At 54.0% G+C, this 10912-nt stretch overlaps 1 protein-coding gene across 1 annotated transcript in view; it reads left to right on the top strand.

The window, feature by feature from the left end:
• Positions 1-10912, top strand: part of ITGA3 (integrin subunit alpha 3) — a 33007-nt gene that overhangs the window by 10667 nt on the left and 11428 nt on the right. The window contains exons 5-15 of the mRNA XM_077776862.1: positions 2285-2534; positions 4561-4647; positions 5205-5412; positions 5864-6060; positions 7960-8070; positions 8133-8247; positions 8423-8509; positions 9469-9536; positions 9611-9747; positions 10363-10512; positions 10610-10707. Of these exons, the coding sequence (XP_077632988.1) occupies positions 2285-2534; positions 4561-4647; positions 5205-5412; positions 5864-6060; positions 7960-8070; positions 8133-8247; positions 8423-8509; positions 9469-9536; positions 9611-9747; positions 10363-10512; positions 10610-10707 (1508 nt within the window). The remainder of the gene's footprint in view (positions 1-2284; positions 2535-4560; positions 4648-5204; positions 5413-5863; positions 6061-7959; positions 8071-8132; positions 8248-8422; positions 8510-9468; positions 9537-9610; positions 9748-10362; positions 10513-10609; positions 10708-10912) is intronic.

Below are 10912 nucleotides of genomic sequence, written 5' to 3'. Positions count from 1 at the left end.
TGGGGGGGGGGGGGGGTCTCAATTTCTGAATCCCAGATAGACCATTCTTTTTTTCACTTTTCAAAATTGATGTGAAACTTACAGACGGCGAAATGTACAGATTTTACCTTTTAGGGAGTCTTGACACATTCAACCCCTGTGTCACGGATACGCATTAAAGAAATGTGTACATCACTCCAGACAGCGTGTCCCCTTCCAACCAGTTGCCACCCCCGTAGTCATCCCTGTTGCAATTTCTGTTACCTTGGAGCACTGTTTTAGGCTCCGGGTTTGCATCAAATGCCAGAGGTTAAAACTGAACGCCGTTTTATTTGTTTTATTTATTTTTTTATTATAGTTAATTGTCAGGTTGGTTTCCCTATAACACCCAAGTGCTCATCCCCACAAGTGCCTTCCTCCATGCCCATCACCCCCCTTCCCTTCTCCCCCACCCCCATCAGCCCTCAGTTTGTTCTCAGTATTTAGGAGTCTCTCATTGTTTGCCTCCCTCCCTCTCCTTAACTGTTCTTTCCCCTTCCCCTGCCCCATGGTCCTCTGTTAAGTTTCTCCTGTTCCACATATGAGTGAAAACATATGGTATCTGTCCTTCTCTGCCTGACTTATTTCGCCCAGCATAACACCCTCGAGTTCCATCCACGTTGCTACACATGGCCAGATTTCATTCTTTCTCATGGTCATGTAGTATTCCATCGTATAGATAAACCACATCTTCTTGATCCATTCATCCGTTGATGGACACTTAGGCTCTTTCCATGTTTCGGCTATTGTGGAGAGTGCTGCTATGAACATTGGGGTACATGTGCCCCTATGCATCAGCACTCCTATATCTCTTGGGTAAATTCCTAGCAGTGCTATTGCTGGGTCATAGGGGAGTTCTATTGTTAATTTTTTAAGGAACCTCCACACTGTTTTCCAGAGGGGCTGCACCAGTTTACATTCCCACCAGCAGTGTAGGAGGGTGCCCGTTTCTCCACATCCTCACTAGCATCTGTAGTCTCCCGATTTGTTCATTTTAGCCATTCTGACCGGCGTGAGGTGGTATCTCAGTGGGGTTTTGATTTGTATTTCCCTGATGAGGAGGGACGCTCAGCATCGTTTCGTGTGTCTGTCGGCCATCTGGGTGTCCTCTTTGGAGAAGTGTCTGTTCATATCTTCTGCCCATTTCTTCACTGGATTATTAGTTTTTCGGGTGTGGAGTTTGGTGAGTTCCTAAAAGATTCTGAATATTAGCCCTTTATCCGATATGTCGTTTGCAACGATCTTCTCCCATTCTGTCAGTTGCCTATTAGTTTTGTTGATTATGAAACGCCGTTTTAGAACTGTGTTACAGACGGTGGGGTCTGGGATTCCATTTAAGGCAGTCCTAGATCCCGGTCCCTTTGACAGTTGTTTGCTGACCCATCTGTTCATGCGACAAATGTTTAGTGAGCACCTACTGTGTGCTGCGTACCCTGCCAGCCCTGGAAGCCTCTCAGAGTGACTCAGGCCTGCGGCTGCTGGAGCCCACAGCTGCAAGGAGACACAGAGAGCAAGCACACGAGACCCAGGCCTAGTTCTGGATTTCACCTGACCCCTGGCTGTTTTATAAACACCCTCTTCTCATCGATGTGCCCCAAAACTATTTGTCGAGCACCTCTAGTGTGCCGGGAGAGGGCAGGAGAGGGGCAGAGCAGCCTAGCCCAGTGCTTAGGAGCTCCGACTCAGGAGCCTGACAGCCTTGGTTTGACTATTCTCTGCTTCTGTCTGGATGTGAGAGCTTAGTTAGAGAATTAGCTCTCTGTGCTTCAGTTTCCTTATGTAAAATGGGGGTGGAAATTGTCCCTACTTGGTAGGGGTATTAGGAGGCGTAGTGGAGTTAATATGTGAAGAGCTTAGACTTAATGTCTGGCGTATAGTAAGCACTCAGCAGGTGCTAGCTGCTATGATTACTGGTGTTGTCGCTATTATTATTATTATTATTTTAACAAGGGCTCTTCCATTAGGAGGGCAGAGCAGAGAAGTCAGTCCCTTAATCCTGGATCGCACATTCCCTTTTCCTTTTGCCAAGATCTGTAAGCCACTCTCAAACCTGGGACCTCCCGGCCTCCCAAAATGTGTTCCCAACCTTCAAAGCAGATTTCCAAATCTCCGGAAAGGAGACACAGGCCCAGGCGTCTCGGTGGGAAGGAAAAAAAAGCCAGGGGACCTCTTCTAAGTCTTCTCCAGCAAAGCCAGAGGCACACAGGGCCAAGGAGACGGCCGGTCTTCAGTTCCCGCTACGGGCTCAGGCTGTGTGTGTCCCCAGGTCTGCGCCCACCGCTACACCCAGGTGCTGTGGTCAGGGTCAGAGGACCAGCGACGCATGGTGGGCAAGTGCTACGTGCGGGGCAATGACCTTCAGCTGGACCGCACGGATGACTGGCAAACCTACCACAATGAGATGTGTAACAGCAACACAGACTACCTGGAGACGGGTATGTGCCAGTTGGGCACCAGTGGCGGCTTCACAAAGAACACCGTGTACTTCGGCGCACCGGGTGCCTATAACTGGAAAGGTAGGGACCGTGGGGGACAGAGGAGGGAGGAGCACCCATGCCCAAGCTAGTCCCGGGGACAGCCAGCCCAGACCCTCCCCACTAGAGGGCAGAAGAGAGCCCTTTGCCCATATTGGCAACCGCCAGCACATCTGCTATTTAAAATAAAATTTTTAAAATATTTATTTATTTATTTTTGAGACAGAGAGCAACAGAGCATGAGCAGGGGAGGGGCAGAGAGAGGGAGGGAGACACAGAATCCGAAACAGGCTCTGAGCTGTTAGCACAGAGCCCGATGTGGGGCTCAAACCCACGAACCGTGAAATCATGACCTGAGCCAAAGTCGGACGCCCAACCCACTGAGCCACCCAGGCGCCCCACACCTCTGCTGTTTTAAAGTGCTTACTTGTGCCACAGGCTTTACACATCTTATGTTAATTTATCCTAGAATATTCTTATAAAGCAGGTATCATTATACTCATCTTACGGAAAACTGAGCCTCCGAGAAGTAAAGTAAATGGCCCAGGGTCACATCAGTAAGTGATGAAACATGCAGATCCATCAGACTCTACTTCAAGCATTTAAAACCTTATTAAAACAATAAAACATGCTCCTGGTACAACTACTGACTGGTGCGGTAGGATTTGGCAAAACAAAGAGTAAAAGTGTCCCTCCTCTCCCACCCGCTTCTCTCGTCCTGTGTCCCTGTGCAGATTACTGTCTTGTAGAACTGCCGACTTATTTTAGGATTTTTAAAAAATGTTTTATATATTTCTGAGAAAGAGAGAGACCGCGTGAGCAGGGGAGGGTCAGAGAGAGAGGGAGACCCAGAATCTGAAGCAGGCTCCAGGCTCCGAGCTGTCAGCACAGAGCCCAATGCGGGGCTCGAACTCACAGACTGAGAGATCATGCCCTGAGCTGAAGTTGGACGCTTAACTGACTGAGCCACCCAGGCACCCCAGGATATACAGATATCTTTTAAAAACACACACTCAAACAGAATCACACTAAACATGCTCTTCTGGGGGCATCTGGGTGGCTCAGTCGGTTAAGTGTCCGACTTCGGCTCAGGGCATGATCTCTCAGTCTGTGAGTTCGAGCCCCGCATTGGGCTCTGTGCTGACAGCTCGGAGCCTGGAGCCTGCTTCAGATTCTGTGTCTCCCTCTCTCTGCCCCTAACTCATGCTCTGCCTCTCTCTCTCTCTCAAAAATAAATAAACATTAACAAAAAAACCCACATGCTCTTCTGCTTTCTTTTTCCACTTGCCAATAAGCTGTGGGCACCTTTTCACATTGGTACATATCAGGCAAGCCTTTGGGGGCCTATAGAGTATTTCTTTGTATCAAGAGCCATGTTTATAACTGCTGTGCCCCTCACTGCTGCTCAGGCGTCTGAGGGCTCCCATCCCCTCCATGTCTGCCTCTGTCCACCCCACATGTAGCCACAGTGAGCCTTCTCTCCTTACTGCATCCTTGTTATTGTAGAATCAACCGGCAGAGAGAGCCCTGAATCCCTTCCTCTTGACCAACAGGTAGCCCAGGGCATATTTGTAGCTTGACCCACCTGAAACTGAGGCCCCTGCTCAGTCCTCTGGTCTTGCCTCCCCTGCCCCCTGGTCCTTTAGAACCTCAGTAGGGCAGTGGCCACTCTCTAACAGCAACCCCACGGAGCGGGGGACAGGTAGGCAGCCTGAGTTTGGGGGCAGAACCAGGAGATCATAGGGTGGAGTCTAGCCTCGACGTCTAGAGTGAGGGAAATGTCACCTAGTGTCCAGGAGCCTGGATGACCAGCTTCTAGCCGTGTCTCTACAACTGCTCCCCACCCCTGAGCCTTGCTTTTCTCATCTGTAAAATGGGCCTCATCATTCTACTTCACAGAATTATGAAGATAAAGAGGGCGTGTTTTGCCAATGGCAAAGCACTCACAAATAAAAGGGGTTATTACTGTCCTTGTGGGGGTGGGGGGTGTGGCAGGGGACCCAGACGTGAAGGATGAAGAGAGTAGTGATCTGAACTCCTCCCCTCCCCCTCCCGGAAACTTGTGAAGGAAACAGCTACATGATTCAGCGGAAGGACTGGGATTTATCCGAATATAGTTACAAGGACCCAGAGGACCAAGGAAACCTCTATATTGGTGAGTCCAGCTGTGGTGGCTCATTGGGTGGCGGAGGAAGAAGGGGACTCAGTTCCTAGCCTGCTGGCCTCTCATCTCAGTGCTTGGTAGAAGAGGGAAGCCACGGTGCAGGTGTGACTAGTGGCGTTTAAGTTCAACTAGCACACACCTATTGAGCACCACCTGTATACCGGGCCTGTTCTGGGCCCCCCAAGATGCAAGGTCCCTACCTTCATGGAAGCCATAGTCCAGTGCGTGGATGGGATTGGAAGCTGGGCGTCCAGGGTCCACTTTCTTTCCCAACTTGGGATAGAGGAATAGAAGACATAAGGCTCTTCCTTAATCTGTCCCCTTTCCTTGACACCCTGGGTCTCGTTGATCCCTAAGTCCTGTCGAGCACTGGACACCCTCTGTATCTGGGTTCCCATTTTGTCCCAGCCCTTACCAGCCCACACTTGATAGACTACATTCTCAATCTTAACACCCGCAGCCTTGCTGGGGATTTGGGGGGGCTGGATCCAGAGCAGAAGGGGACAAAGTGTACTGAGCCTTGATTGACTGCCTTCCCCTTGCCCCAGGGTACACTGTGCAGGTGGGCAGCTCCGTCCTGCACCCCAAGGACATCACGATTGTGACAGGTGCCCCGCGGCACCGACATATGGGTGCTGTCTTCTTGCTGAGCCAGGAGGCAGGTGGGGACCTTCGGAGGAGGCAGGTGCTGGAGGGCACGCAGGTGGGCGCCTACTTCGGCAGCGCCATTGCCCTGGCAGACCTGAACAATGATGGGTGAGAATCCGGGGCCACTTTCTGGGGCCAGGGCGAATGGTGAGGGGGGCAGGCTTGTGCGAGCCAGGCCAGAGAAATGGAGGCTTGCGATTGTTCGTTTGTCTGCCTGCTGTTTACAGGGATTTGCAAGTCAAATTTGCGTCTTGACCTGCAATTAGAGATGACGGGTGTTTACATGTCAATTGCATGACAGCCACGTCTCCTTTTGTCATTTTATGCTTCTAGTGGATGTGGGTGGTTTGGGTGTGATCTGGGCCTCCATGGCTTCCCCATGACACGTATTTCTTCTCAGACGGGTCATATTGGCCTTTCCATGTCCTTCTCATGATCAGAGATGCCATCAGTGTAGCCGTGCACCCTGGCACAATTGTACCTGCTAAACAAGAATTCTGTTGTATGTTGGAGGCTGACCCCACACTCCTATTTCCCGCCCCCCCCCTCTCCTGTGTAGGTGGCAGGACCTCCTGGTGGGTGCCCCCTACTACTTTGAGCGGAAAGAAGAGGTAGGAGGTGCCGTCTATGTCTTCATGAACCAGGCAGGCACCTCCTTCCCTGCCCACCCCTCCCTCCTTCTTCACGGCCCCGGTCGCTCTGCCTTTGGCTTCTCCGTGGCCAGCATCGGTGACATCAACCAGGACGGATTCCAGGGTATGAGCCAGCACTCCTGCTCCAGCACACCCACTGAGTGCCAGCCGCATACCAGGCTTGGCAGGGCCTGAAGAGGAGACTGGGGCCCAGGCCAGGGAGCTCACAGCAGTCGTAGAGAGAGGCCATGCGGAGGAAGCCTCCAGAGGCAAGCTCTAGGGCTTGCCAGAGCTGGGGGAGTGGATGTACCACTGGGCGTCTGAGGCTGGGCCGAGTGTGCACAGTGGAGGGGAACAGAAGGGGCACAATGTGAGCGTGGGATACTTGCCCCCTCTGCCCAAATTGAGTGGATGTGGGGTGTTCACGTCAGAGAAGAAGCTGGAACGGCCTTGTGGACACGGGTGGGCACTGTGAAAGCCAGGCAGAGGAACTGGGGCTTTACATGGGGTAATGGCTGAGGGGCGTCCAGGCAAGGTTTCCAGGCAGGGATGTGATTTGATGGCTTGGTACCTTGAAAGATGATTCTAGAGGGTGATATGGGATGGATGGGGGAGAGCAAGACTGGGGGTGTTAAGATCAAGAATGTAGTCCATTAAGTGTGGGCTGGTAAGGGCTGGGACAAAATGGGAACCCAGATATAGAGGGTGTCCAGTGCTCGACAGGACTTGGGGACCAATTAGACCTGGGGTGTCAAGGAAAGGGGACAGATTAAGGAAGAGCCTGGTTGCTATGAGAGCCCCTGGCTTATGTGGAAACTGCTTTTTCTGACCACCTCGATTTCCCAGAACATACCTGAGAACCGAAATGAATGCAGAGGAGCCTCTAAAGAGCCAACATAGGTGCTAGAAAGTTCGGTTAGCAAAGCCTATGCATTTACTGGTAGAAGAGTTGTCTGGTTTCTACTCAGGACCTACTTACTTCTCCTTTACATACTTCTTTTTTTTTTTTTAATTTGTTTTGTTTCATTTATTTTTGATATATAGAGAGACAGAGCATGAGCAGGGGAGGAGGGACAGAGAGAGAGGGAGACACAGAATCTGAAGCAGGCTCCAGGCTCTGAGCTGTCAGCACAGAGCCCGACGCGGGGCTCGAACCCACAAACCGTGAGATCATGACCTGAGCCAAAGTCGGCCGCTTAACCGACCCAGCCACCCAGGCGCCCCCCTTTACGTACTTTTCTAACAAGCTTCGCTTTCCGGTTACCTAGGTCTTATCAGATCAAAAGCAGCAAACTCGAAAGAGTTTGGTAAAATTTAAGAAGATAATAAAACATTTGGGGCTTATTTGTGGAAATCATCGTTAGCATTCGAAAAGTCTAAAGTCTAAAGGATTTAACAAGAAAGGTTATAGTGTGATTAAAATTCCAGCCCCCTGTGTTAGAGAGACAGGGACTCAAACTGGCCTCTTTTCTACTCGTTAGTTGTGGGACTTGGGTTTTCTGAGTCGGCTCCCTCACCTGTAAAATGGGATGCCGGAACCTCCCCCCAGCAATCTTGCCAGGATTAAATGATATCAGTGTGCTTGGTAACTACATGGCGAAGTCACCAGTGGGGACATACTTCTCTTTGTGGCCCTGCTGGTAAATGTCACTAGGAGAACCGGGTATCTGAAGGGGAGGCTGGTAGGGGAGATGGAACGTACCATAATGAGGGAAAAGACACACTAGGCTAGTGGGCAGGAATCCGGAGTGTAGACCTGCCTGGGACGTTAACTTGCGGTGTGACTTGAGGTAGGTCATCTGCCTCTCCTAGACCTACCTTCCCACCCATAAAAGGAAGCAGCTGGGCTCACAGTGGTCCCAGTTTTAATGGCGAGCCACAGAACTCTGTTCTCCGGTGTTCTGAAGCCCCGCCTGGCAGGGTGAGGTCAGTTTCATGCTGGACCCTGCGGCCTGGAGCGCAAGGCTGGGGAGACACGGGGCCCATGGTACTCAGGGTGAACTGCCCTCCCTTTCTTCCCCAGACATTGCCGTGGGAGCCCCATTCGAGGGCTTGGGCAAAGTGTACATCTACCACAGCAGCTCCGAGGGGCTCCTCAGACAGCCGCAGCAGGTATGGACGGACAGGAACAAAGGAGTCCAGCCCTCCTTCGCCTCATCCACCCTCCCCCTGTCCCTCCCCGGGCCCCACTCCCCNGACTGCCCGGCTTGGCCTCCTTTGGCTACTCACTAAGTGGGCGGATGGATGTGGATGAGAACTTCTACCCAGACCTGCTAGTGGGGAGCCTGTCAGACCGCATTGTGCTGCTGCGGTAAGCCAGGGCAATGGGAGACAGGAGCCTTTCTGTCCCCCAACCCCGTCTGCATGGAGCCTGTCTCTGTCCTCCTTCAGCACCGGGTCCATGCAAGCCTGAGCCCCGGGGCCTGGCCTGGGTGGGGGGAGGGGACAGGCAAGAGGCACTGATGCCTGTTGCATTTTCTCTGCAGGGCACGGCCTGTCATCAACATCCTCCACAAGACCTTGGTGGCCAGGCCATCTGTGCTGGACCCTGCGCTCTGCACAGCTACCTCCTGGTGAGACTCTCAGCTCCTGCTCTATCTGCCCATTCGTCAAGCCAGGAGGGACCCTGGCTCCCAGCCCCCTCCCCTGGCAACTCCTGATATCCCACCATTAGAGGGTTGGTTGCTGGGGTAAGCATTGCCCCTCCTACCCAACCTCATTAAAAAGCCAAGTTCTTGGTGGGAGGTAATAGGCAAATTCCCCATGGCGGGGGAGGGAGGGAGTAGAGCATGGTGGTTTGGAGTGGGAGCTCTGGACGGCCTTGTCTGAACAAATCAGCTATGCCCACTGCAGCGGAAGGGGTGGGCTCTGGGGAGTGAGTTCCTAGGGAAGGAGGGGAGTGGGAGACACTTAGGTGGACAGAAGAGAGAGCCACCTTGGGCAGGTGGTTAATCCCTCTGCGCCTCAGAGTCGTTGCCTATGAACCAAAGTTAATAGTAACAACCGATTTACGGGATTGTGATAATTAAATGAGGCAATGTACAGAAAGCCCTTCCCACGGCACCTTGTACACCCTGCTTGCTCCGAACGTGTTAGTTGCTAAGATGGTGACAGCAGTAACAACGGTGACAGCCTCGAGGTCTTTGTGTGAATGAGGCCCAGATCAGAAGGCAGAGGGCCACAGAGCAGAAATCAGGGGTGAGTGGGAGGAGATCTGGACAGCAGGTCCTATACAAGACCAGGCAGGGCGCCAACCAACGGGTGACGTCAGGCGACTCCTTCTGCTCTCAGGGCCTCCGTTTCCCAACTGGTGACCTCTAACCCTGTTTACTATGGCTCTAAGGGGTGTGTAGGGGGGAAAGAAACCAGGGACACCCCAAACCAGCCATGTGGACCTCTCCAGTGTCGTCCCTGCCTTTCCTTCTAAGGGCCCTGGTTTCCCCCTTGCCCAGTACAGGGGTGAGAGCCAGGGCCTGGATAACTGGGCCCCACGGTGAGCTGGCCCACCTATCTGTCTCCTGCCTCCCAACAGCGTGCAGGTGGAGCTGTGCTTTGCTTACAACCAGAGCGCCGGGAACCCCAACTACAGGCGAAACATTAGTGAGTTGGGGGGGGGGGCAGGGAGGAGGGGTGTGGTTACCTGGCCACTTGCTAACCACCCCGGCCACCTCCAGCCCTGGCCTACACCCTGGAGGCTGACCGGGACCGCCGACCGCCCAGGCTTCGCTTCGCCCGCAGCCAGTCTGCTGTCTTCCACGGCTTCTTCTCCATGCCCGACATGCGCTGTCAGAAGCTGGAACTGCTGCTGATGGTGAGCGAGGGGCTGAGGGTGGGACCTGGCTCCAGGACCCCTGCAGGAGGCCGCTAGAGTCCCCTCAGGGCAGGGGGGAGGGACTGGAGTCTCCCCAGAGACAGAGGTGGGGGAGGGGGGCCTGCAAGGCCATAGGTCTTCAGGGGGTACAGTGCACAGCATATGGGGGGGAGCGAGAGAGAGAGAGACCCTCGGAGTTGGAATGGGCGCCAAAGGGCTCATCACCTCTGAGAAAAGCGAGGGGTGTGAGACTCTTGGCTTAGTTTGTGTCTGGGAGAAAAAGAGGCCTGTGAGTGGGGGACCAGCTGAGCCCTTCTCTAGGATATGGTGGTTGAAAGAGAGAGCACAACCTGGGGACCCTCGGGATGAAGGGGGGCTCAGCAACCAGCCCCTCATCTCTGGGGAGGAGGAATCCCATCACCTTGCTTGTGGATCAGAGTGGTAGGAAGGGGGGGTCAATGTGATAGGAAGGGAGGGAGTTCACCCTTACTGGGCTTCTTCCGTGTGGAGGGGGCCTCAGCTCGTCCCTGAGGGTTCAAGGCGGTGGGAGGATTCACCCGGGGGCAGGGCGGAAGGGGAGTGCAGCGCTGGGCTCAGCTCACCCTCCTTCCCCAGGACAACGTCCGCGACAAACTCCGTCCCATCATCATTTCCATGAACTACTCTCTACCTCTGCGGATGCCTGAGCGCCCGCGGCTGGGGCTGCGGTCCCTGGACGCGTACCCGGTGCTAAACCAGGCGCAGACGCTGGAGAACCACACCGAGGTGGGCGGGGCCGGGGTCGGAAGGGCGGGGCCCCGGAGGGCTGTGGAGCGAGAGGGCTCTCTGGGTGCTGGGCCCTTACGCCTCCGGCCGCCCCCAGGTTCACTTCCAGAAAGAGTGCGGCCAGGACAACAAATGCGACAGCAACTTGGACATGAAGGCGGCCTTCGTGTCGGAGCTGGGGCAGCCTCTGAGCAGGTGCGCTCTAGGCCGCGCGGATTGGCCAAGGGAGGGGCGGGGCTTCGTTGGCTAACCGAACGTGAGGGGCGGGGCCTTTGGGGTCAGCGATCCGAGGGAACCCGGGGAGGTCTGAGGGGAGGGGGCCTCCGGGAAAGAGGGGACTTTAACTGACCTGGCCTTCATCGGGTCTTCCTCTCCGAGGCTAGAGGGCGGGGCCTTACTG

The sequence above is a fragment of the Crocuta crocuta genome, unplaced genomic scaffold, assembly GCF_008692635.1.
Source record: "Crocuta crocuta isolate KB4526 unplaced genomic scaffold, BGI_CrCroc_1.0 scaffold352, whole genome shotgun sequence".
NCBI classification, from domain to species: Eukaryota; Metazoa; Chordata; class Mammalia; order Carnivora; family Hyaenidae; genus Crocuta; species Crocuta crocuta.
The sequence above is the reverse complement of the archived record's forward strand: the minus strand, read 5'-3'. Positions and strand labels throughout refer to the sequence as shown.